The 27228-nt window shown below is 55.8% G+C and overlaps 1 protein-coding gene across 2 annotated transcripts in view; it reads right to left on the reverse strand.

Annotated features, from left to right (window-relative positions):
* Positions 1 to 27228, reverse strand: part of NAV1 (neuron navigator 1) — a 233120-nt gene that overhangs the window by 160538 nt on the left and 45354 nt on the right. For both annotated transcript variants that reach the window (XM_075996964.1, XM_075996963.1), the window contains exon 2: positions 2445 to 3192. In XM_075996964.1, coding sequence (XP_075853079.1) covers positions 2445 to 3163 — 719 coding nt within the window. In that variant the 5' untranslated portion in view covers positions 3164 to 3192. The remainder of the gene's footprint in view (positions 1 to 2444; positions 3193 to 27228) is intronic.

The following is a 27228-nucleotide window of genomic DNA, read 5'->3' on the forward strand; positions in this document are numbered from 1 at the left end:
TCCCTGCAGCAGCAGGTGAGACACAGCCAGGCTGGGCACGGGGACAGGAGCAGGGAGCCTCAGCGGCCGCATTCCCCTGGGGCCTTGCAGAAGACCAAGGTGCTGGGGAAGGGGGCGGGGGCAGATTTCCACGAAAACAGAAGGTCTGTGGATTCCGGGGAACAGATGGCACCCCCTTGGCTGTGAAGCCTGGAAGGGTGGCCGGCCTGGCCCTTGGCAGCGCCGCCCACGGCAGCAGCTCCAGGCCCTGCAGGTGTGCTGGGCTCCTGCCCATGGGCCGGTAGTGTCCTTGGTCCTAACCTTACCTGCGCCTGAGCCACGACCCTCTCTCCCACCTTAATCCAGGGCCTGGAAGGGGCAGGGTCCAGGTGGTGGGGTGGCAGGGAAAGCTCCTCTTAGGCTGGTGTGACTCATTTCCATTTTTGTTTAAAATGCAAACATGTCATAAATATTCGCTGAATGAAGGAAACATGGCTCTGTTTAAATTGCATTGAAATGTTCACAGGGAAAAATTCCGACCTCTTTTGGAAAATGTCAGGTTCTAAATATACCATGGGACGTGTAAGGTGGATAATGTAAAATCTTAAACAATTTCTTGCCTAGACACTTTTTTCCCAAAGAACGAATTCAAAATGAAGGAAATCAGGTAGGAAAAGAAAGTCAAAGACTCACCAGGGAAACATTTTACTAATTGGAAAAGGACCATTCAAAGGCAGACCTGCCCTGCCTCTCTGCTGCTTGAGCTCTCTCATCAGCTTCAGAATCTAAGTCGAGAAGGTCACAAGGGACAGAAGTGAGTTGCCCCATAAAAAAGCAGCATCGGTGCACTCTCTGGACAGCACAGTCAGGCAGAAGGGACGCTTGGAGAGCCAGGGGCCACCCGGGTAAGACTCTCTTTGGCTGTAGAGTCAGCTAGAATTCTTGCAATAACAAGGAGTTCACTTCTGCTTAATTTGGAATCCCCTCTAGTAGTTGGAAAGTTCTTCCTACTGAGCCTCAAATCTGTCTTGAACTAACTTTCAACCGCCACGGTGCTGAGTCAGGTCTTTGGAGCCGCACCAAGTAAATCTAATTCATCTTACAGCATGACGGCCCTGCAAATATTTGAAAGCCGTTCTCAGACCCTCTCTGAGGCCTTCCCTTTCCAAAGCAAACTTCTTCAGTTCCTTTAATCATTCTCATAACACCTTTTTTGGATCCCTCAGCAGCCTGTCAGTCTTTCTCTAAATGTTTTCGTACATCAATGTCCTTTTAAAAGGTGGCGTTCGTAACCACATGCAACACCCTAAACCAGGCCCGAACACAAGCAGCATATAGTGGGACTGTTCGCTTCCTTGTCCGGACCCCAAATACCTATTCCTGTAATATAAGATTGCACTCGATTTTTCGGAGATCAAGGCACACAAGTTGGCTTCCACTGAAGGTTAACGTTCCTAGTGGTCCCCTGCCCCCACCTCCAGCCACTCTGATGCCTCAGAGGCCCCCAGCGCCTAGGAGAGCAGGTGTGAGCCTTTCTACTCCCAAAATATAAGTGACAGTTTTTCCTTGCATCAGCATAGGAAAAAAAAAAAACATAGGAAGTTAGTTTGGGCAGAAAGGTACTTAACTGGCATTTGGGCATTTCTAAGCTGTATAGTAATTAGTAATTAAAACTTAGTTTATTTAATGCGGTCGTTTTATGAAGAGTTATATTTTTGTTAAAAAAAAAAAAGCATAGCCGATGAAGTGTTTGTTTTTCTATGCACTCAACTTGGCATGTCTGCAAAAAGCTAGAGAGACTAGCTGGCTGACCACCGTGTCACGAATACTGGCCCGGCCACCGCTGCCACCAAGGGTGGCAACACCTGCCTAAGGGGCATCACTGACCACTGAAACGCCAGGCACGTTCACAGACATGCAGAAGGCGGTATGGTGAGTGGAGTGAGCGAGTGAGAGACAGACAGACAGACACAGGCACTACATGAGTGACAAAGTCAGGATTTTACTCGCCATGAACGGAAGGCGCAGTGCCCAGGCCGGGAGAGTCGGTCTAACTCACCGTGGTGGCAAATGTCCCACAATGAATTGGGCGGGGCGGGCGCTACCTATGTGACTAGCCGCTTACGCTTCCAAAATACTCCATTACGTGTATTGTTTCGCCATTTCCCAGAGAGCAGAAACGGACGTTTTAGGGGTGCCCTCCTTCCCAGCCTCCGTTGTGGAGTCCCCAGAGCTGAGAAAGACCAAAGCTTGAATCGGGGTCCCCGTGGATGTCCTCAATCCCATCTCGGCTCTCTAAACCCCCAACTCTGTAGGCCTCGGCGGGCCTGACTTCTTTCTCCGTGCCCTGGGGCCCTCTGGTCTCCACCAGCGGCTCCTCTTCAGGGCCTGGCTCCTCTTTCCGCTCGCGCCTGCGCCCCAACACCACTGTTCCCGCCACCCCCCGCCTGCTCCCCCCAGCTCACCGGTACTGGAAGGGGGCCACCGTGGCTGTGACCGGCTGGCTCTGCTGATGGGCCGAGGAGAAGCTGATGGTCCCCGCGGTGGGACAGGGGCGCCTGCCCTGCGCCGGGCTGCAGACTGGAGAGGAAGCCTGTGAGGCTGCCCCATCGTCAGGCTCCGACGACCTGGGGAGCCCGGAAGCTCTGTGTGTATCTCTTTGGTCTTTTCCTGGGTAGCTGGGGGGCTTTCGGCCTTCCGCAGCGCCCGGTATATGAGTTTCTCCGTGACAGCTCGCCCGGGCGGGGCTCCTGCCCCGGGCCTGGCGCACTGGAATCCCTTCCTGGGCTTTTTTCTTCGTTCCCTGGGTGCCCAGAGTCTCCCCCGCTCTTCGTGACCCGGCTCGGCCGGGAAGGGCTGCTCTGGGGGTTATCCTGGGGCTGCTCCATGGGGAGCTGGAGGGGCCTTCGCCACCCTCGGCTGACTCCCTCGCCGCCCCGGCAGCCCTGGGGGAGCCTCGGCCCCGGGAGGCCTTGGGAGAGGAGTTTCTGGAAGGGCCTGCAGCCTTGCCCGGTCTTGGAGAGGCTGCTCTCTGGGGGCTCAGGGCCAGCCCAGCCTGGCGCGGCCGCAGCTGCGGAGAGGCGCCCGGCGTGTGGATCCTGGTCTGGGAAGAAGCCCGAGGCACGGGGATGGAGGAGGCGTAGTGAGGGCGGCTGGCGGGGTTCACGTTGGCCATCCCATTCATGGTGGGCGGGTGGCACCTGGGCTACCGTCCTGCGGGGAGAGGGGGGAGAAGATGGTCAGGCACTATCCCCAGCCTCAGCCCCTGAGTGTAGAGGACGACCCTGCTGTCTGTGGGCAGGTGGCGGGAGCACCAGGCCAGCACAGGACTCCTGGGGTCACACCCCCACCGGCCACCTGCCCGGCCCCAGGCAAATCCCTTCATCGCTGTGCCCTGAGGCTCATCGGCAAGCACATGTGTGCGCACGCTTTGTGGATTGCCATGTACCCTACACAGGAGCTTCACGTAACTTTCCCTGACTGCGTTCCTGTCCGTTGGTCAGGGAGACGTTCCTTCTCACGGCCCCTCCCTTTCCCATCTTTCACGGTATCCCGAATCTTAGAACGTCCTGTCCACGCTCAACAAACGCTCGCAGGCCCCCAGCCTCTTCTCTGCATGTTCCCTGCACTCATCACCGTAGCTGACCCCCGGCTCCCCACTGCCAGGACACCTCGCCAGTGGCGTGCCATCTTCCTCCACACCCCATCGGGCCCAGAGCGGGAATGGCCAATCTTGATCTCCCCCAAGTCGCAGACTTGTAAAACGATAAACGTGTGTCTTTGAGGGTTCTCCCGCCTGGCTCCTGCCATTCCCTGGTCCTCCTCATTGACACTCTCTCTCCTGATCCCTCCCCTCCGACCCCATTCCCATAACCACCGGGGATTTGGGCACCTGGCTCAAAGTCTTTTCTAGCCCACTCCCTACCCACCTCCTGCCCTGGCAAAGCGGACCTCTGTCACCTCCCACCCGCCTCGTCTCAGAGCCCGAGTGTCCCGCCCTTGGTTTCGGGCAGCTCCCTCCACACACCTGCTGCCAACAGCGCTTGACCCCTTCCCTGCCAGACCTGCCTTGCCCTGTTGATTATTCGACCCCTCTCCTGTATCTTCAACCCCTCCCCCCACCAGCTTCCCCTCCTTGCCATGTTAATTAATGAATTAATCACTTCCATTTCAAAGGGAATTTGAAGCCATTTTTACAAAGATACATGCAGTCAATTCCAGGTAGACTAAAGAGTTAAATGTAAAAAAAAAAATGAAACCATAAAAGAATTCACAGAACACATGGATAAACGTTTCCATAATTTTGTTGTAGGAGAAGCTTTTCTAAGCACCACGTCAAAGGCAGACATCATAAAGGAAGTGACAAATTGGAGTGCATAAAAATCGAAATCTCAGCCGGGCATGGTGGTGCATGCCTGTAGTCCCAGCTACTCGGGAGGCTGAGGTGGGAGGATCGCTTGAGCCCAGGAGTTCGAGGCTGCGGTGAGGTATGATCGTGCCGCTGCACCCCAACCTGGACCACAGAGTGAGACCCTTATCTCTTAAAAAAAAACTAAAGACATCAATAACCTGTAAAAATACTTGCAACAGGTCTGAAAAACAAGGAGTTAGTACCTTTATATAGAGGGAGCTCCATTAAATCAAGATTTAAAAGAAAAACTCTGTATAACAAAGGGCAAAAGACAAACAAGAAAAATCACAGAGTAATAAATACAACTGGCCCAAACAAAGCAGAAACAAAAGGCTTTGTTGGAAATTGAAGAGATACAAATTAAATAAGCCATCATTTCTTACTATCAAATTTATTATCTTGTAGAAAACTGTAAGATCCGGCGCTGATAAGAATATACAGCCCTCAGACCCTGCAGCGGGACCAATGCCACATCTGGAAACCTACTCGGGAAACGATTCCAGATGTGGGCAAAGGTTTACCTGTGATGAAAACAGCCAAGTCCACTCACGATGGGTGAAGCGGCACTGGATGTAGACGGAGACAAAGGACATTTCGGTTAGAGCAAAGACCAGCAAGGCACAGGTGCCCTCAAGACCACGGAGACGCCCCGTTCCGTGGTGCAGAGCAAGCTGCTGGCAGCAGCATGGGGCTGTTTGTGGCTGTCGCTGACCTTTCCCTGACCTTTGACTCTGTGGTCTGGGACCAGGTACAGGCTAAACTGTGAGAAGTCAATGTAGATCTGTGAGCACAGACGGGTTTCTAGAATTATAGCTTGAGATGACCGTGTGCATCAGGGCTTATAGCATCGCTCTGCAATGGACGAAATAATTTCCACAAGAAAGAGAAGTGCTATGACCCCCCCTCCTCCTTTTCTCTAACTTTTAATGAGCTGACGTCACCCCTGGACGAGCTGAAGCACCCCCACCTCCCCCGGCAGAGAAGATGGCAAAGCCGCGTGTGTTCAGACACCACGGCAAGCTCACTCCACCCTGCCCAGTGCCTGGGCCTAGAGGGAGAGCCAGGTCCAAGCCCCGTCTGACTCCTCCTTCCTCCTCCTCTGTCTCGTGCCACCGTTGCCCGCCCGCCAGGCCGCAGACGGAGGGACACCCTGAGTCACCCTCTACCAGCCCCCCAGGCAGGGCGCCTGTCCTGTCCCTGGCCCTACCATGTCCTACAGCTCCACAGGAAGCACTGAGAAGGACTTCCATAAAGGGATCTCAGGTGGTATCCAGGTACTACCTGCAGCTGTGGGAATGTGGGTAAATGATTTAACCTCTCCATGCCCAGTCTGCAAAACGAGGGTAGGAGAAAAATCTAGGAACTGCAGTCAGGTGGAGAAGCAGGGAGCTTTTAAGACCAGAAGAGAGCACCGTGCTTTAGCCTGACTTGGGGCCCGGAGTCAGAATTCTTCCCCGGCAGAGGTGAGAGCAGGTTGACTTTGTCATTCTCCTTCTATCCGGCCGCCCCTCAGCACTCAGCTATTTGTATCTGTGACAAAGCAGAGCAAGACTGGGTGTACAGGTGTAGACGTGCCCAAAGGTTCGTGTGGGCCCTGAACTGCCGACCTTGGCCTCCAGCACAGAGCTGGGCTGTGCACTGACCAGCCGGGCTAACGAGCTGGCCACCCACCAGAAGGGCCTTAGGCCACTGACACGTTGCAGCCACCTCCCGAGACTTCTGCATTCCCAGGTTCAGTTCCCCGCACTGGCAAGGTGCCATGTGGCCCGCTTCTGCTTCTGCCCTCAGCCCCAATCCCCACCACATCTCAGCATGGGGACCAAAGCCAATTAGGCACCCCAGACCACCTCTTCTGTGAGCTACATCTGTAAAAGAACCCAGAACTGCATCTTAGCTCTGCCTGTTGTGTCTCTCCTAGGAGTTGCTCCTCAATTCAGGTTGTGTTACCCAGGGACACCCCCTTACCCCGGCCCAGGAGCCCAACTCACCTACATCGTCCTCCATGTATTCCCGGCTCCCAGCTCCGCCTGGGCAGGCCCGGACCCCCCTGGCTCAGACCTCCCTGTCCGCATGGCTAGGGCCGGCTGGACTTGCAGCTAAGAAAGCCCTGAGGCCAAAGAGGCTGCTCCTGCCTCCCGTGCTAATGGAGCTGCTGCTTTTACTGGATCATCAGTTCTGCAAAGCTTGATGTGTGGAGGATTTTAAAGCATTCCCGTGGCAGGTCACCGGAGCCGCACCCCTTCTTCTCCACTGCAGTTGGGGCCCTGCTCTCGCCTCCCCTGACAGGACAGCCCTCGCCTAGACTGGGAGTGGCATGCATACAGGGCGTGTAACAACCACTGCCCCGGAGTGGGGGGCCCCGGAGACTCAGACCGTCTTTGGGGTGGTGGCCGGGGCTGCCCAGGCAGAGCGAGTTAGTTATTTTAGCCTGGCGGGAAAGGGGTCAGATAGGAGCTTTCCTGGTTTGCCTGCAGATCGAGACTCACAGGCACTCAGCACCTTTAAAGGGACTTCAGAGGACACCCCCCCCTGCCCTAGATGGAGTAACAGCCCTTTGTATTGAGATGCGGCTTCTAGAACTTAAACAGCCTTAGAAGGTAAGTCTCATTATGGACACACCCAGCTGGAGAGAGTCAAGTGCAGATGGGCAGGACTCGGAGGCTCAAGGACGGGTCCCTTGGCCACGCCCAAGCGGATGTCCAGCCACTGCCCGCACACCCTGTCACCGCTGACCTTGCTGTGACTGCAGTTTGGGGCCTTTCAGAGATGATGCCAGGGGTATAGAAGGGAGAGGCTGAACCCAGTGTATAGGGTAGAAACCAGAAGACGAGAAAACCAGTCATAGGCAGCTGGTGTGTGTCGGGGGCTATTTTCCCTTTCTTATCCCCCCCCCATCCCTCAGATCAGCCAGTTTCCCCAACCCCTTGTGTCCTGTCTGCCAGGGTAGTGCAGGGCATTGCCCCTATGGGCCTGTAGGCAGCACTGACGGCGGCACGGCAGTGATGGGCAGCAGGTTTGACACGCCTAGTTGGTGGCAGGGGGCACACCTGGGCTAGGGTGGGGAATGGGGAGGAAGACTGGGATTACAGGTGTCTGGCCCAGGGGCAGGATGGCTGAGGAGTACAGGAGAGGGAATACACAGGGGGCGGGACTGGAGCTGAGACCCTCGGACAATGACGCCTTCGAAGCCCAAGGGGGAGGCCGCTGCCCCGTGCTCTGTCCCGGGGCCCAGACGAGCCTGCTGTGAAATGAGGGGGATCCTTTCCACACCCCCCCCTCCGTGGCCTCATGACCCAAGCAGGCTGAACACAGTAACGTGGGGAGATGTTTGGCCTCCTGCCATGAGCAGGGTTAGCTGCCATGGCCTCTGTTTCCTGGACCCCAGTGTTAGACGAAAATATTCTGAGAAGCAGGACAATCTATGTTGCTTTTGGACAGGGCTCTGTTCAAGCTAAGAGCTTGGCTATCAGTCTTTTGTGACGACTGTGCAATGTGTCTGGGAGTCTCAAGGGCAGAGTTTGGGGACGGAGCTGACAGGGGAAGCAAGGAGCCATGTCTCTCTCACGAGAACACGCGTGTGTGTGTGTGTGTGTGTGTGTGTGTGTGTGTGTGTGTGTGTTGTTCGCAGTTGGGGGATCCTACCAGACGCCCCACCCCAAACATTCTCCCTTTGCTCTTTCTCCTTCCAAGAGCACTGATCTGAGATTTCACGGAAGCTCAGCGAACAAGAGGACAGCCTCAGTGTTCTTCAGTTCCCTCCCACCGGGGGTCCCTGTCCTCAGTAAGTTTCATTGGGGCGTTAGTACTTTCCATGACAAAAGAACACAGCGGTCACACAAGGGTTCGCAGCAGTATCCCTCTGTTGAACAACCACACACCTTGGCGAGCACCTTCCTCTTGCCAGATGCTTTGCCAGGTGCCCTGGCAGCCCCGATGGCTGAGACCCAGGATCTGCTCTCAGAGGCTAACAATCTGGTGGGGGAGAAACACATGCACACTCATGACAAGGAACATGTGCGGTGTGCATTAAGACAGGCCAAACAAAGTGCCATAAGGATTTATGTGGCACGGTGCATCAGTGAGGCAGGGTCTGGGGAGGTTTTAAGGAAAAGGCAGAGTCGGGTTGGCAGTTGGTGGTCTGAGGTCTGGGAAGTAAGTAGTGGATTTGACAGTGGAACTCCGCACAGACCAAGGGTCTGCCTATCAGTGCCCCAACACAGACCCTGCTCTTTAAAGAGACTCTGTGGGCCAGGCATGGTGGCTCACGCCTGTCATCCTAGCACTTTGGGAGGCCGAGGTGGAAGCATCACTTGAGGCCAGAAGTTTGAGACCAGCCCGAGCAACACAGCGAGACCCCCATCTCTATAAAAAGTTTAAAAATTAGCCGGGCACGGTGGTGCACACCTGTAGTCCCAGCTACTCGGGAGGCCGAGCCAGGAGGATCCCTTTGAGCCCAGGAGTTGGAGGTGGCAGTGAGCTATGATCATGGCACCGCACTCTAGCTTGGGTGACAGAGCAAGACTTTGTCTCAAAACAAATAAATTGATTAATTAATAAAAAATAGACTCCGTGTGTTGTAGTTGTTAGAGATAAACCCTGGAGCCAGAGCGCCTGGGTCCAGAGCTTGTTGTGTCATCTGCTGACCGTGTGACCTCAGGCAAATCCCAGAACCTCTGAGTTTTCTCATCTGAAGATGAGACTGACACCACAACCCCCCTCGTAGCAGTTGCTTGGAAGAGTAACTTAGTTAATAGGTGTAAAGTGCTGAGAACAGTGTCTGGCACCACAGTAAGGACTCAACAAGTGTTTTTATTATTGTGGTCACAAGGCCCCAAACACCTTCTTTTTCAAGTATCCCTCCATCCCGGGCAGCAAGGGATGGAGACCGATTTGCCTGGCTTTCCTGGAGCCTGCAGCAGAGCAGAGGGGGATGAGAACAGCTGCCAGGCCTGGGTCAGAAGCCCGTAGCATCAACAGGAAAAACACTGTCCATGCTGGATATGATAACACCCAACTGCCTACCAACGGAAGGGGCAGTTTGAAGCATGCGTAGTAGAGACAGTAAAGGCGTTTGACTCTGGAAGTCCTGGGTTCAAATCCCAGCTCTGCTACCTCTTACTATGTGGCTTTAGACAAGTTATTTACGTTTTCTGAGCCCAGAGTCCTCATGTGCAAAAAGTAGTCATAGGGTTTCATGACTATTAGATGAGAGAATGAAGGCACCCCGGCATGGTGGCTGGCCCACAGCAAGCGCTCAAGACATAGCAGAAATTATGTTAAGAACGGCTGCCCCTCCTCCCAGGAGGACAGGAGCCAAATTCAGACACAGCGTGGGGCAGTCTGGTGAACGGCAGGCAGCTAAGGTGAGAGGCAAGGTGGGACAGTACCTGCCCAGCAGGGGGTGTACAGCCCACACCCAACGCGCACTTCCACCTCGGCTCACTTCTCCCTTTCCAGTCTTCACCCCAACCGTCTTCTCTCCCATCCGCACCCTGGTACTTGATTTTATTTTTAAACCAAACACTTTTTTTTTTTTTAGTTGCATTTGCTGACTGCATGCCAGGCACTGTTCTAATCGGTTTACTGTATTCACTTGCAGTGGTCCTACGAGTTTGTGCTATTACTATCATCCCCACTTATGAGGCAAGGGCCGGGAAGCACAGAGCGGCTAAGGAACTTGCTCAGGATCACACAGCTAGTAAATGGCAGAGCCAAGACGAGATCCAGACAGTCTGGCTCCAGAGGCTGCTGTGCTGCTCGCCCCGCAGCCGGAAGCCAGGCCTCACCCGAGACTCCTTTCCACCCCAACCTGCCAGCCTTCAGCCTGGCTCCGGCCCAGGCCCCACCAGGACAGACGGGGGCTCCCTGGCCCAAAGCCCTGCAAACCCCAGGAAGTATTTCGGGCCTATAAATATTTCACTCTGGCTCAGAAGGTGGTGAGAGCCCAAGACCAGCTCCCTCGGATCTTGGGGCCAGGGCGGGCGAGGGGAAGAAGGGGGGTACCGCGTTCCCCGCGACCCCTCCCGGGTCTGCAGGACGCGCCGCCCTCTCTGCCCTTGAGGCGCCCGCAGCGGCGGCGGTGGGCGGGGCCCCGGGGTGGGCGGGGCGCGGGGCGGTGGGCGGAGCATGGCGCGGTGGCCGTGGTGCTGATAGGACAGCTCCTCCCGCAGTGGCCTGTTAAAGGGGCCGCCGCCGCGTTGGGAACGCACTTAAAACGCCCATTGCCAAAGGTCAGAGCACTTTAACCACAGCGCTGAGAGGTTGGGTATGATGAAAGAAAGACGGCGAGGAAACTAGTGGAATCATTCATGGCAAAGGGCTGGAGTGTCTTGGATTCAAGCACTAAGGTACCGACAGCGCACAGTGATGAGTGTTGGCCAAAACATGGAGGTTTTAGAGCCAGAACCACCCTCCTCCCTCATCTTCCTCATCCCCATCTTCCCATTCTCCTACCCAACCCTGGTGCAGACCTGGGCACTGCTGCTTCCTGCCTTGTTGTCCTGAGCAAGTGACTTTACCTCTTGGGGCCTGTTTGCTCATCTGCAAAATGGGCATGACGGGGCCACCTGCCTCCCAGGGCTGTTACACACCCTGAGTGAGCTACAGGAGGAAAATCGCTGCCTGTAAGAAACCCGGAATACCTGCTAGTTATTATTAAATTAGATCATTAGCTCAACATTCATCTCCCTTCTCTGTTCTATCCTAAACTTCCCATTAATGCCTTTCGTCAGCCGTTCCAGTTAGAATAGGACAAACATTGCCACCAGAATGTTTCGCCTCTAACCTAAATTTCCATTTTCTTATTTGGGTCTGACTAGGACAGCCAATTTATGTAGGATTAGGGCGGGGCGGGTAAACAAAGCCAGACAACAGCCCAAGTTTCCAAAATAGACCCATTGAAGACCATGGCATGGGGCAGTGTGGGAGGTGGGGAGGTCTCTCCCTACGGAGAGCGCTCTGAAGTGGAGGCACTCCCGACCTCATGAAGGTGGCTTAGGTGCAACCTGCTCAGAGACAGGAGCGTGGACAGAATGGCCTCCGTGGGTCCAGAAGCCACAGACAGAACCCCCGGGCCACTGGCAGGCCTCTCTGCGAGTGTTCTCACACCACCTGCCTGGGAGTCCTGGTCTGCTCTCCCAGGACCAAGCCTCAGCTGGGGCTTCACTCCTGTTGGAGGCCTGGACTGGTCCCTGGAGGCTGAAGCGCCTTAGGGAACAGAGAGCTGTGTCCTTCGGCGCCACAGCAAGGATGTGACTCATGCTGCTGCTGTGCCTCTCGAACGCCACACGCATAGTGACACTCACACACAGACACTCACGCCCGCCCACACTCACACACTAGACACGAGATGCGCACCACCGTGCTCTGCGTGTGGTGTCCCTCCGGAACTCCTGTGCTGACCCCTAATCTCCCACGAGAAAGCATTAAGAGGCGGGGCCTTTAGGAGGCGGTTGGGGCACGAGCCCTCCACCTCCACGGATGGGGTTAGCGACCTAATACAAGAGGCTTCAAGGGGCCTGTTTCCCTCTTCCTTCTACCAGGTGAGGACACATAGAAGGTGCCATCTATAGGAACAGGCCCTCGCCAGACACTGAAGCTACTGGCACCTTGATCTTGGACTTCCCATCCTCCAGAACCACGAGCAATAAATTTGTTGTTTATAAATTACCCAGCGTAAGGTGCTTTGTCATAGCAGCCTGAATGGACTAAGACACACACTCACACGTACACACACACGCGCTGACACACAGAGCTAGACATACACACTCATACCCACCCCCCCACACACATACACACTGAGACACACAGACACACACACTCACACACACTCACACGTACACACACACACACGCGCTGACACACAGAGCTAGACATACACACTCATACTCACCCCCCACGTACACAAGCACACTGAGACACACAGATACACACACTCACACAGAGACACACACAGGTCACCCACACTCAATGACACAGACATACGCAGTCACACACATACACGCATCTCCTTTCCTGCCCGCCCTTCCTGTCCCTTCCTGTCCCCTGCCCTTTGGCCCATTCCCCCCCCAGCCCAGAGTGAGGGGGTGCTCTGTGTCCTCCCACCCGTGCCCATCGCGGGGGCTGCAGGCTCTCCAGCAGTGTGCTCCCACCTTCCCTGGAAAATGGGCCCAGCACCCCTGCTGTGGGTACGAAACCCCCTGAACATCTGTGGGCTGTGGACCCTGCACAGCTCCCACACAGAGCTCGGGGTTGGGGTACAAAGGCACATGAGGATGTCCCTATGCTTGAGACGAAAACACTTGTCTCAAGTCACACCACTGAGTAACAACGGAGCCTGGGGTGACTCCTAGTCCAGTGCTCTTCCCCCACACCACACAGCTTCCTCACCACATAAGACCCCAGTGTTTCCCAGACTGGGCATTGTCAGGAGGTCCCAGGGCTGGGGACGGAGCTGTCATAGTCATTTACTAAATATTTATTCTTCTTGTCCAGCCTCTAATCTCTGCCAGCCTCTCAGGACAGACATAAAGGCAGGCGGGAGACGTGGGTGGCGGGGAGGCCAGAGTAGCAGGGACCTGAGCCCTCCCCCTTCCCCACACTCTTAGACTGTAGACCAGGCTTTGTGTCTCAGAAAACCAGCTGGGGGCCGTTCTGCGGGGTCTGGCTCTTGACAGAGAATGCAGCCACCCCAGTCCGTGTCCAGGGGAGGCAAGGATGGGCAGCCAGTGGTGTTGTCGCTTCAGAGTGGGCAGAGCCTTGGCAGGAAGCAGAGGACCCTGGGGTCTGCTGGCTGGGACTTGGCAGGGGAGGGGTGGCGGTGCTGTACCCCAGCGCCCGCCTGGCTGGCTCCTGGCTCAGAATGGGATTAGGATTGTCCACGAGCAGCGGCACTCATCAGTCTCCCCATCTCCGCCCCCAGAGCCAGGGCTCTGCCAACACCCTCAGAGACTCCCTTGTCCTTGAGACTGTGGCCTGGTCTCCTTTCTGGCCAAGTGGCAACGTGTTCTCACAGAGGAGAGAGGGGGCTGGCTATGTTAGCCTCAGGTAGTGTGGGACTGTGCCGCTTCCTGCCACTTGTAGTTAAGTGATCAAGTGGGAGCCAAGACCCTACCTTTCACTGCAAGGCCAGCCCAGCCCAGCCCTCTTCCCAGGGGAGGCCTCTGCACACTAACTGTCCAGACTGGGCATTGCCAGAGCAACCCCATTCATTACCTGCCACCGAACACTGCTCCCTGACCCAGTGCCTGTCCTGCCTAAGCCCAGACTGACGGAGGCAGGGGGAGTTCTCAAACATACCCACACAGCAGACATGCCGGCTACATCCCTCCCACGCCTCGCTCAGAACCTCTGGACCCCCCTCCCTAGGCTGGAAGTTCTTCCACGTGTCTAACCTCCATCCCTCCTGCTAAGAATCCAAGTTCACTTCCCAATCCTCCATTCTGGGGGCTGGTCTCTAACAGGCTCTGACTGCCGAGAGAGAAGTGGATTTTGAGCCTCAGAGAGGGGGCCCAGAGCTGCCCCACTGGAGACTCGTGCTGTGTCAGCATATCGGCATTTTTTTCCTCTGATTTGATCCATACGAACAGTCTCTGCTCTCAGTACCCTTGGTTCCTTTTCAATTAGCCGAGAGAAATGATTTAATGCTAATGAAAATCAATGGTTTAAAACTGTCCCACAAATCACAGGGGGCCGGAGGCCGTGGTTATAAATACCTCCCAGGAAGTTGAGCTGGCATTTGCACGTGCAGCCCGCGCACGGCTTCCTTCGAGCCGCCCAGAGCGGAGCGGGCGCCCTTCCTCTGTTCCAGAAAGCCTCCTGCCGCACGGCCCCCAGCACTTGGTACGCTCCCCTGCAATGCAGACCAGAGCTTGGAGTCCTCAGTCGCAAGGGTGCAAAGGCCTAGGGCCCTGGGGAGGCTCCCTGAAGATGGGGCGTGTTCCATCCCAGCTCCCTCTTTCCCCCCCTTCATATACGTGTGTGTGTGTGTGTGTATAAATCACTTTCCTCCAGGCCAGAGGCACTACAGGTCTGGTTTCCCAAGCAATAACTTGGATTCCAGATGGACTCTGGAGTTGCTGAGTGGGGGAGGAGCGGGGGGGGGGCCTGGGTGTGGGGAGCTCAGTACACACAGAGAAGCCGGGGCCTCCACAGACCCCCAGGCAACTGGCCAGATGACCCGGCTCCCGCCAGACCCATCGGCAACAGCTTTCTCACACGTACTTTATTATTACTTTTCTCCCCCAACTTCAAACTCCCAGCACTGGGTTCTCCCCGGGGAGGCCTTGCAGCCGGGCAGAAGGAAGCGCTGTCACTCTGCAAGGCCCAGGGACCTCCAGGGCCACTGGGCTGGGGCAGGGGAGGTCTGGGCGATTCTGAGCTGTTCTTAAAGCCCTCCAGCTGAGAGACCCAAGCCGCTTTGCAGGGTGTGGGCAGTTCCCTGTCTGAAACACCACATTTTGGCATTTAGAGAGGGCTGGGCCCAGAGTCAGACCCCAGACCTGTCCATGGGGCTGAGCTGTGCGGTGCAGACCAGACCTCCTGCCCAGGTAAGTCGGGTCAGGCTGGCTACACCAGCAGCAAGCTCCTCCTTCCCCCAGTGGCTCAGAATGTGTGAGGGATGGAGTGGGGGGCAGGGAGGGGGGACTTAAGTAGAGAGTTGGTGGCAGCCCCAGCAGTCACAGGCAGCCCTGGAGTGAGAACGTCAGACTGGATCCCAGAGCTAAGGCTCTCCCTGAGCTACTCAGTCCCTAGGCCTCAGCTTTGCCATCTGAAAAGTGGGCAAGTGAGTCCAGCAGGGAAGAGAATTCAAGTCCCGTCTCCTCTCTTGTACAGAGTAGCGGAGAGACCGTTGCCTGCCTGTGTGTTTCTGTGTGTCCTGCTGGCTCTGCCAGCCCGCTCAGAGCCGAGCTAAAACTGGGCTTGGGCCCCGTTCCTGCCAGCACGGCCCTGCCAAGCCAGGATGACGCCCGCTTTCAGCAGCAGTCATTGCTGCGGCGGTCACGCACGGAGGGAGAGGCCGGGCCTGGCGGGTGCCCAGGGCCCCCGTGCCAGGCTGTAGGAGAGAGGCCTCCCTCCTCTAACTGACCCCAATCCCAGTAAAACATGTCCCACGTGTGAGCTGAGGCTCCAGAGCGCAGCTGCCCAAGGGCCTGCATCCTGCCAGACACCAGGACCCCGACAGGTCAGCTCAGGGGAGACCCACCTGCCAGGCGGAGCAGGAAACGTGCCTCCTTTCCTTCCCCGTCTCGCTGGGCAGACCCAGAAGTGCGACCGCCCCCACTGTGCCTGCACTTGGGGACACACTGCCCTAGAAATCTGACTCACTGCATCCGTCTCAGCAATCAGCATCCTGCATCTAAACTGCCTGTTCAGCAGGGGCTGCAGCCTCTGCTGGGGCCTCCGAACACAGTCACTCTGCCCGGAAGGGCTGATCAGCAGGTTGGACCAGGGCTGCCCACGAGGCAGAGCTGAGGCGGGATGCGCTGGCAGCTGCACGCTTAGCCCAGAAGCGCACAGGCCTTGCGCAGATAGGCACCCCTCACCCGCCCGCGTCCCCACGCTGAATGACAGGGTTCACTTTCCACAATTGTTGTTCAGAGTCTGGTTCTGTTTGCAAGCTGTGCGGCTTTGGGGAAGTTTCTTGACCTCTCCAAGTTTTGGTTGCTTCATCTGAAAAGCAAGGGTACCTCCACCTCTGAGTTGCTGTAAACACAAAATAAGATGATGTGTGGAAAATGCTCAGCACAGTTGCACACGGGAAGTCCTCAATAAGTTGACTGTTAGCATTTTTAAGTGTTTTGGGTTCTTCCAGGCTTTTATTTTCTTTCTTTTCTTTTCTCCTTCCTTCCTTCATTTTCTTTCTTTCTTTCCTTCCCACCCTCCCTCCCTTCTTTCTCTCTCTCTTTTTTTTTGACGGGGTCGGCCTGGGCTAGAGTGCCGTGGCGTCAGCCTAGCTCACAGCAACCTCAAACTCCTGGGCTCAAGCAATCCTCCTGCCTCAGCCTCCCGAGTAGCTGGGACTACAGGTGTGCACCACCACCTCTGGCTATTTTTTTCTATTTTTGGTAGAAACGGGGGTCTCACTCTTGCTCAGGTTGGTCTCAAACTCCTGGCCCCACCTCGGCCTCCCAGAGTGCTAGAATGACAGGCATGAGCCACCGCGCCCGCCCTCTTCCAGCCTTTGTAATATTTGCTCCTGCGTGCACGCACACATATACACGCTATAAAATTGTGATTATGAGCCGGGCGCGGTGGCTCACGCCTGTAATCCTAGCTCTCTGGGAGGCTGAGGCGGGCAGATTGCTCGAGGTCAGGAGTTCGAAACCAGCCTGAGCAAGAGCGAGACCCCGTCTCTACTATAAATAGAAAAAAATTAATTGGCCAACTAATATATATATAAAATGAGCTGGGCATGGTGGCGCATGCCTGTAGTCCCAGCTGCTCGGGAGGCTGAGGCAGGAGGATTGCTTGAGCCCAGGAGTTTGAGGTTGCTGTGAGCTAGGCTGACGCCACGGCACTCACTCTAGCCTGGTCAACAAGCGAGACTCTGTCTCAAAAAAAAAAAAAATTATGATTATGCTATACACATATTTTATATCTTTTCACCTACTATGTATTAAGCAGTTTTACTTCTCATTGTAAAATCTTCAGAAGTGATTACAAACATACTCATTAATAGATAATAAACTATAACATGAATGCATTACACACAGATTATTTGACCACTGCACCATCACTAGCCATTTAGGTTGTTTCTAATTTTCCACTATTATGTGTAACACTGTGACAAGTATCCAAGTTTTGCTCGAGCCTCAGATTCTTCCTCGGGCTACATTCTTAGAAGGAGAATTACTGGGTCCAAGAGGAGAATCTTATAAAGACACTCGGTTACAAATTGCAGATTGCCATTCAGGAAGATTAACCAACTTGTTCTTCCTCCAATAATATCTGACTCACTGCATCCGTCTCAGCAATTAGTATCTGGCATCTAAGCCGCCGTTCAGCAGGGGGGCGTCCGCCTTTTCGGGGGCCCTGGCCCTCCGTTTGGCCCCACATAGCAAGAGCGTGAACAATGTTCTTGAACGGTCGGGCCAAGCAGAGGAGCAAAACCGCAGGAGAAAATGTGCAGGGTGGGCCCAGCCCGCAGACCCTGTTCTGTTCTCCTTCCCCATGGACGCAGATAGGAACAAATGAACTGCTCTATTTCTGGGATTTAAGTCAGATGTCAGGGAGAACTTTCTGTCTCTGAAGAGCACTAAAATCTGGGACTGGGGTCCTTCTAGTCCTTCTGCTTGGAGTCTGGAGGGGCAGGGGTGTTCCTCTGCCTGGAGAGCTCAGGTCTAGGCGCATGGACAGCACGACAGGCTGACCTTTGGCCTTAGGAGGGCCTCGAAGTTCACATGGCAGTACCAGTGAGGACAGTGCCAGCAAAACGGGGTGGCTGGGTGGGTTCGTTGAGTCCCTGTGAGTGCCGGCTTGGGGAGGTGTCTCCCATCCTCCGTCTGCTCTGAGCAATAAAGACAGCCCGGGCAGCCCTGCTCTGCCCACGGGAGAGGAGGGTTTGCAGTATGAAGGTCTTTGCCTTCTCCAGGGTCAGGGAGGTCCCTGGCCACGTGTCCACATAGGTAGTGCCTAGGTGCTCCGACCTGCTCAGGCTTCCTCACTTTTCTTTTCAGTACTTCTCCTAAGAGATCACCGTCCCGGGTGGGTCCCCTGGCCACTGGTGCACATCCGTCAGGCCTTCAGAGACTGGGGCTGCAAGAGTCCGGGTCCCCTCTGCGGACGCCAGCCCAGCACCTGGAATCCAAGGCTGTCCTGACCTTCTTTCCCACCTTCTCTTTCCCTGTTTTTCCCTGCAGGCTTCTCCCAGGCCTTTGGAAGAAGAAGGCAAAGTGGAAGGGACGCAGAGGCTGCTGAGGCCAACCACTGCCTGGAGCCACCAGACCAGACATGGTGTAGGGTCATAACCCCCCACGGTCCTTGGGCAGGGGCCTGTGGGCCCCAAATCTTGTTTATAATATCCCCCATCCCCCATCTCCTGAGCCCTCCCCTAAATGCAGCTGGCCAGGCACGGCCCATACCTGTGTCCTACCGGAAAACACTCCCCAACACCTTGCTCACGCAAATACTGAGAACTCCTCCCTCATTCGGCTGCCTTCCCAACTGACCCGGGGAGAGGGGGTCATGTGGCCCAGTCTTGCCCGTCTAAACAGAAAACTGTGGCTTTCATCCACGCCCCTCACATGAATGCCTCTAAAGCTGGAGTCCACATCCCTACGCACGGACCGTCAGTCTCATGACTTGTTGCCTCATGAGCTTTGGGTTGAGGCCATTTGTCACACCCTCCGGGGATCCTGAGAGTGAGCAAGTTACTGCTGGCAAAGCGGCACGAACGTCCTAAAATAAAGGGTCTCACCACCTCCTGCTACCACCTAACTTTTTTTTTCTCTTTCTCTCTTTTGGCAGCACTTGTTGTCATGGAGATTCTGACACAATGGGGCAGGTAGGAAGCCGGTTGCTTGGCAACGAGATGCTGGAGGTACAGGATTGGCTGCTGAGGTCTAAAGGAACAGTGAGGATGGTGAGGGAAGGTGGGAAAGTCTAGAAACACCCTGGGGGGAACACAAAGGCGCAGGAGAGAAGCAGAAGATAGGACCGTGCGTAGAGATGAAACCAGAAACGAGAAGAGAAAACAAGCAACCTCCGGAGTGCTGGGTCACTGCTTGTGCATTTGCTAGGATGCCCCCAGTAAAAACAACAAAGCAAAACAAACGTGCATTAATATGATGTATTTTCATAGCTGTGTTTACGCTGTAGCAGGATGAATGGAGATTTGGACTAAAAGGAGTTCCTGAATATCAGGCCAGAAAAATTCTACAAAAAGGCACTATGCACAGTAGAAAGCTCATAGGCTTTGGTGGCAAAAACTTGGGTTTGAATCTTCACTCTGCCCCTTCCTTGTTGTGTGACCCAGTCAAGAGGCATGAGCAATGTGAGCTTCAGCTTTCTTACTGTAAACCGGGAATAGCCACATGTATCTCACAGGGTTGCTTCAAGAGCAGATGAGAGGCCAGGCGTGGTGGCTCAAGCCTGTAATCCTAGCACACGGGGAGGCCAAGGCAGGCGGATCACTCAAGGTCAGGAGTTTGAAACCAGCCTGAGCAAGAGTGAGACCCCATCTCTACCAAAAATAGAAAGAAATTAATTGGACAACTAGAAATATATGGAAAAAATTAGCCGGGCATGGTGGCGCATGCCTGTAGTCCCAGCTACTCGGGAGGCTGAGGCAGGAGGATCGCTTGAGCCCAGGAGTTTGAGGTTGCTGTGAGCTAGGCTGACGCCACGGCACTTTAGCCTGGGCAGCAGAGTGAGACTCTGTCTCAAAAAAAAAAAAAAAAAAAAAAAAAGAGTAGATGAGATGAAGCGATGAGCTCCAGCACAAGCTGGGCGCTCAGGAAGTGGTCAATCACAAGGCTATTGTTGTTGGTCTTTCGTGACCAATCGTGTGCTGCTATCTTAATCGCCATTATGAAGGCTGGGACTGAAAGGCTGTGCAGTGGGGTGGAAAGAGCCTGTTCCCAATGCCCAAAGACCTGGCTTCCATCCATCCTAATGCACCTACCGTCTAGGAGGTGTGGGCAAGCTATTAACCTCTCTAAGTCTCAGTTGCTCATCTGTAAAATGGGGATAACAGCCTCCCTCATCCACTTGGTGGATGTGCTAAGTGCCGAGCGCTTGCGTCCTCACGCCCTGCCTGGCCTACTTTCCGGAGTGGAGACCGGTAGGTCTGGGCTGGGGCTGGTTTCCTCCTCCCTGCAAGGAGGAGAAGGGTTCAGTGATGCCTGGGTGCCCTTCTGAGCACCCAAATCCTATGTGTCCATGGAGAAGACAGTTAAAGAGAGAACACAGGCACATGGAAGACACAGCAAAGGCACTTGCTCCGGGCTAATTTCCAGGCAAATAACTTTGTCAAAGCAATGGCTTCTGTCCCAGAAGTAAAGGGCAGCAGGGTGGCCTGACAGCACTTACAGGTGAAGCGTACACAACTGTTGCCGTACATTTCACAGCCATGCCGCAATTGCACGATGGGGCTCTACGGGGTCCGATCATGAATATGGGAGTCACCATGTCACAGAAGAAGAGAGATTCAATAGGCAGGACCGACCCGAGTTGCTCAGGCAGGTGGAGCCTTGCAAACTACCGCATGCCTCCCGGGAAACTGTAACACCTCCGGGGGGGCCCATAAAATTCAGGGGATTATTTTTGATGTAAACCTCTCCTGCTGCAATTTGCAGTCCAGCCCCCCCCCCCCCCGTTCTGTCCTCAGAGACTGAACTGGTTGAGAAGGTAACTGTCTCACCAGCTCCGAGGTTCACGCCAGGACCGCGGCGGCAGGCAGGAGAGCAGTGACTCACGCAGACGCTGTTTGATTCAGCTGTCTCACTGTCTACACTGCTTCCCCAGCTCTCGCCCCCAGTACTGTAAATCCCTCTGCGGTTTCGGAGCCGACTTTTCCAATCATTCCAACAGCCACAGAGGGATGCCATTACCTTCTCCGCTTGGCCTGAGGGGGGTGGGCACTGGGCGTAGGGGCTGTGGGGACTGGAGGAGCCAGGGGGAGCGTAAGAGCCGAGGGGCCGCTGGTTTCCAGCTCTGCCCTCCTGGAGCGTCCCCTACCTGAAAGCAGCTCACAGGGGCGTTGGGGGGGGGTGAGTCAGAAGGCCCGGCCCTGTGGCCCAAGGCTGAAGGACTCTGGCTGAGCTCACCATGCAAAAGATAACGTAGACAGGGACCCAACTGCAGCTTTAAGAACAGGGGGCTCTTTGGGTCTAATGGGGTCCAATTCTTTTCCTCTGGCACTGGGAGGAGGAGACTCAAGAAAAGACCTTAGGAGGTGGCCTTGGCAGCGGTGGGTGACGAGCAGCCCTCTCTCACTGGTGGCGTGGGATCATTGTTTGGATCAGGTATCTTTCATTTTGGATCCTTAAAAGGTGGACTTCTGCAAAGTCATTCTCTCTGGTGGGTCAGCCAAGGGGTGGGGCGTGGAAACCGTCCATGAGGGGCCCATCCCTCAGGGCTCCAGGGAGGGGCCAGTTGGTAACTTAAGCGGCGCGGGGCTCAGAGGTTTCCAAAGGGCTCGTGGACCCCCCTTCTGAGGCTGGGTGACTCGAGGGAGTAAAAACAGGTGCTGGGTGGGGGGGGGGGATTCGACCAGCTTCGCGCTCATCTGTTTTAAGTACGGATCCTTCTCTTAGTCTGTTCTGGCTGCAGCAGCACGATTCTGTAGATGGGTGGCTTTTAACACCAGAAATGTATTTCTCGCAGTGCTGGAGGCTGAGAGCCGGCAGACGCAGGGTCTGGGAAGGGCTGATTATTGGTTCATAGATGACACCTCCCTGCCGTGTCCTCACGTGGCGGGAGGGGTGAGGGGTCCCTCTGGGGTCTCTCTTACATCAGGACCCTAATCCCATTCTCAAAGGCTCCGGCCTCGTGACCTAACCACCCCCCAAAGGCCCCATCTCCTAAAACCATCACTTGGGGGTCATGGTTTCAACCTAGGAATGTTGAGGAGACACAAACGTGCAGAGCACGGCAGCTCTCCATGTCGGATTTTGTGGGAACAATGTGCCCCCAGCTAAAATAACTCTGAAGGCTCATCCAGCCGAGTCCCTCCCTGCAGCCGGCGGGCTGGGCGGCCCTGAGCCTCAGCCTGTCTCTGGCCGGAAGCTGGTGTGGGAGAGCCCAGGGGTCTGAGAGCGTGGGGCGAGGAAAAGGCTGCTGGGCAGCTTTGGCAGAGGCCCTGGGAGAGGCAAGCCTCCCAAGGGGGTGGCTCCGGGAATGGAGGAAATGCAGCTTCCAGAGCCAGACTGCAGGTAGGAAATCTCTCAAGTGCTAGAGGGTTGTTGTCTCGGGATAAACTTGATCCTAGGGGCTTGGGGCTCAGGGGCCCTCTGTTCTTCCACTAGGATTGAGGGATCAGACAGCTGAGCCTTGGAAGCCGCCCTAGGCTTGAATTTTATCACTTATCTTTTTGCCCGTTTTGGGTCCCTCCCTCTACGTTTTATTCGGAAATCATTTCAGATTTACAGCAAGGTTGCAAGGACAGTACAGAGTACCCATCTACCCTTCACCCAGTTTCCCCTAATGTTAAAATCTTACATAACCGTGGTACATCCGTCAAAATGAAGAAATTAACATTGGCACATTCCTACTACCTAAACCACAGACTTCATGCGGAGCTCCCCAGCTTCTGCACTAATGTCCCTTTTCTGTTCCAGGAGCCAGTCGGGGCTACCCCATGGCATTTAGCTTCCCTCTACCTTTTAAGAGTAAACTTGCTTTTGAAAACTCCAGCCTGTCTCCATCATGGTTCAGGGGAAAGGAAGGAGCCATTTGGGTTGCTGTCCACCTTTTGTTCGGAGCGCAGGGGCAGGAATAAGAGGAAGAGGAGGAGGCAGAGAAGGGGAGCCACAGGTAAGGCTCATTCAGTGCCAGCCTCCACCTGGGCAGTCTCTCCTCTGGGGGCTTTGCTCGACGCCAGCCTCGGGGACCCCTCCTGTACGGAGGTCATTCAACGTACAGAGGCCTTCAGGGAGGACTGTGGCTCTCTGTCCCAGGAACCAGAAGAACGAGGTGACCAGAGTCACAGATGAGCTGCTCTGCGGAAGACCCTTCCCCTCCTTGGGCAGAGAACCTGGCCTGAGCTTCCCCCTTGGTTCTGAGCCCAGAACTTGGTCTGTGACTTTAAAACTCAGCCCCCATCTTCGAGCACATAGCACTTCATAACAAACAGCAGGGAGAGTGAAGCCGAGGAGACAGTATCTCAGCAGAATTGTTTCCAAATAAAGTGTTGTTTTTTTCTCCCTCAAAGTCTCCCTGGAGATGACAACGGTGCTTAAAAACCGCTAAATATCCCTCCTTGTTTATGACACAGACACCCTCCCTCCCTCCCCCTGTCCCTTAGCCTGGTCTCTTTTATAGCAACTGCGTGAGTAGCGCTGAGCTGGAGTCGAGCAGGCGCTTGGAAACCTGCCTGCTGGTCCCCTCCCAGTGAGAGGAGCTCATGACAGACACGGCAAGATTCGTGGGGAGAAGCGCCCAGGACCTGAGTATCGAAGTGGGCCTAGGTCCTGGATTTAGCTGGCTGGCGGCCCCAGGTTCAGAGCTGCCGGAGAATCCATCCTCCTGTACCAGCTGTGGCTCCGGACTTCATGGAACCCTCGCCAAATGCATACTGTGCTCTGTGGCTTACAAGGAGCACAGGGAACTGGAATTGCAGGAGAGGGAGCTGGAAGGTGACCGTCCAGGGAGAGGTTAATGGACTAGGGTGGTTTAGTCCAGAGGTCAAGGTGGGGCTGGCTAATGGGCTTTGCAGATATAAAGCCTTTGTTCTCTGCTCCCACTGAAACAGGGCCTTGGGAAGGGAAGTCCCCTTCTAGCCACAACGACTGGGGTTGGACACAGAAAAGGACATGGTGAGGAACTGGAAACCCTGAATCACGTGATCCAAGGAGAGTGTGACCTCTCCCAGAGGGCCCTCTCGGTAGGAGTCTGCTTTCTGGGGGTCCCAGCCAGGGCCAGCCAAGCCCCGGTGGGAATGCTGGCAGGGTGGGCGACTGCCAGCAGGTCAGGATCTATCCCCACGAGAGCTCCAGAAATGATTTCTGATTGCAGGGCCGATCCCTCCTGATTTTCATGCCCCACTTGATGATGCAGGGGAAGGGATACGATGATCTCTGTAGGGCCCTGCCCGCTCCAGGGTCAGCCGTAGAAAAAAAAGCTCCTCCCTCCCACTTCCTCCTGTCCCCGAACTGAAGAGTCAGATCCCCAGTGGCTGGAGCCCTGCCGAGCTGCAGGCCCACCACGTTTGTCGGCGGTAAAATGGCCACAGCTGCCCTCGCCCACTGCTTTTACAGCCGTTAGCTCAGCTCCTTCCAGTAGGCGGGGAAGGTATTTGACAGATGAGGAACTTGAGGTTCGGAGAGTGTGAGGTGTTGTCCAAGGCCAGAGAGCTACCTGGAACCCAGGCCCAGGACGTGCAGTCCGTCCCGTGGTCCTGCCGGTTTCTCCTGACCCTCCTCTGGTCTCACTGCCCTCACGCAGGCCCTCCCTGTCTCTCACCGGGACACACACCTTGTCACCCCCGCCCCGCACTGCCTGCTCCACTCACACCCTTCCCACCACACTGAGGCCTGAAGGACCCAGTCAACCCAGTCACAAGGTGGGTCTGACCAGGACCCTCCCGCGGAATCTAATCACGTTTTTTGGGGGGTCCTCTAAGACCCTCCACCACTTGACTCCCCGCTCTCTCCCAGCCTCCCTGCCTCATCTTTTTCCTCCAGTTTCACTAAACAGCTTATCACTCCTCCACGCACTACAAGGTGTCCAGCCTATGCTCAGCCAATTTTTATTCATGCTTCACGCTCAGCTCCGACGGCACCCTTTCCAGGAAGGCCTCCCTGACCTTCTGGGAGGAGCTGAGTGGCCCTGAGCTCCCAGAGCACCGAGTACAGGGCACCGGCCTCGCACTCACCACGCAGACCGGGCTCATCTCCTAAGCTGCCCTCTTGAGGAACACTTGGCTTTGGGCACCTGGCACCTGCTATCGTGCCTGGCACCTGGGAGACGCTCAGTGCATGTTGGAGGCATCAGACAGCATCTCGCACCCAGGCGTCCTGCAGCTGGGCTCCTCCCCCTGCTCCCCTGCAGCGGTGGGTGGGGCCGACTGCCCCCACTCTGCTCCCTGGAGGCCCCGGAGAATGGGGTCAGCAGGAGATGGCACACCTCGCAGGGGAGGGGCCGCTCACCTCGTCACACACGAGCCAGCCGGGCTGCAGGAAATGAGACACAGCTGGCAAGGAAACAGCCCAGGAAGGCCTCCCCGCTGAACAGGACGCAGGGTGGAGCACGGGGTGGGGGCAGAGCTTCCGCAGGCGTGGGAGGGAGGAAACCTGGCCCCACGTGCGGCCAGAGCCTCCCCGCTCTGCCGCAGCCCAGTGGAGCAGGGGCTCGCAGCCCGCTGGAAGGTGTCATTGCGGATTCTCTTCTCGGGCTTTAACCAGAGGGCCTCAGGAGGTTACGTGATAGCCTGTGGTTTGCACAGTGAGCCCTGACCGGGAGGCCCCCAGAAAGATAGCCGAGCCGCCCCCAGGGTGAGGCAGTAGGGTGGGAGGGAGGGGGCGGGCACACGTCTGGCCAAGACAGGTGTGTGTGAATCCTGAGAAGCGCTGGGTGCCTTAGGAGGACAGAGGCCGGGACGCCAGGTGGGGCTGCAGAAGGCCTAGAACACTCTCTCCCCATCCCCCTTCACTGATTCTCCATAGCACTTCCTCAGCGACCGTTTCCCTGACCCCCCAGACGAGACCGACATGGGGAGCCCACCCCACTGCTCCCCATCTGCCCGCTGAGCGGGAAGCGCTATGGGCCAGGGGCTGCGCTCTGTTCGCCCCTGTGTCTCTCACGCCAGCGCAGTCCTGTGTATACAGCAGGTGCTTGGTGAACACAGACAACCACGTGAAGTAACCGGAGAACGGTGGAAAAGGGAACCACACGACCGGGCACTCAAACTGCGCCCAAGCACGGCAGTGTCAGCCCTTGCCTGAGCCGTTAAAACATCAAATGAACTAAGGAACTGTTTGCGAGTCTGGCCCCTGGGCCGTCACGGTTTCTTTCACGCGAGCCCATCCAGGACAGGCCTGGTTGATCGTGCTCCCTCTGCAGGATATCCAAGCCCCGAGCCAACTGGGGCTCCCCCAGGGCTGGGGTCAGGGTCCCCCAAAGGAGGCGACAGAGTCCTGCCATCAGGAAGCCCTGGGGCAGAGGAGAGCTGTGCAGGCGCCCTCGGCAGTTTCCCAGCCTGGCGGGAGAGATGGGCCCCCAGGCGGCCGGAAGCTTGTGAGAGAGAGAAGTCGTGACAATAGCAGTGACAACAGCAGACACTGACGGGCCACACACTGGGTGCCAGACATCGCTCCCGGCACCTCACATGCATTGACTCATTTTATTTTCACAAAACCCCAGGGGGTAGGTAAAGTTGCTGTTCTCATTTTATAGGAGAGGACACTGAGGCAGAGTGAGGTTACGGCGCTTGCCTTAATGACACAGTGAAGAAGTGGGATGGTTTGGGCGCGGTGGCTCACGCCTGTAACCCTAGCACTCTGGGAGGCTGAGGCAGGAGGATCACTTGAGCTCAGGAGTTCGAGACCAGCCTGAGCAAGAGCAAGACCCTGTCTCTACTAAAAACAGAAAGAAATTAATTGGCCAACTAGAAATATATAGAAAAAATTAGCCGGGCATGGTGGCGGATGCCTGTGGTCCTAGCTACTCGGGAGGCTGAGGCAGGAGGATCGCTTGAGCCCAGGAGTTGGAGGTTGCTGTGAGCTAGGCTGACGCCACGGCACTCTATCACGGGCAACAGAGTGAGACTGTCTCAAAAAAAAAGAAGTGGGATGGCTGGGACTCAAGCTCAGGCTGCTGACTCGAGAGGCACCTCTTGGACACGGGTGCACATAACTGCGGAGGAGACGGTCACGGAGGGGTTAACCGCAGTCAGTCAATTAGCAGCCTGGAGGGACGGGGCTTGGTGGAGGAGGCTGGGGAAGGACATCCTGGTTGCAAGGGACACTAAAGGGGTGACTGAGCCAGCACAAGCAATGATGCTTTCCACGTAGCCGTAGCCGAGAAGCAGTGGGACGGAGTTTCTTCCCCTTCCCTTGGCCGGAAGACAGCGGCCTTGCTGCAGGGCCAGACTCTAGCCCCGAACATACCCCACCCAGACCCGCCGTGCGCAGTTGCACCAGGCTGTGCCCTTGCTCTGTCCCCAGTCGCTGCCCCAGATC

Source organism: Microcebus murinus, chromosome 23 (genome assembly GCF_040939455.1).
Source record: "Microcebus murinus isolate Inina chromosome 23, M.murinus_Inina_mat1.0, whole genome shotgun sequence".
Taxonomy (NCBI): Eukaryota; Metazoa; Chordata; class Mammalia; order Primates; family Cheirogaleidae; genus Microcebus; species Microcebus murinus.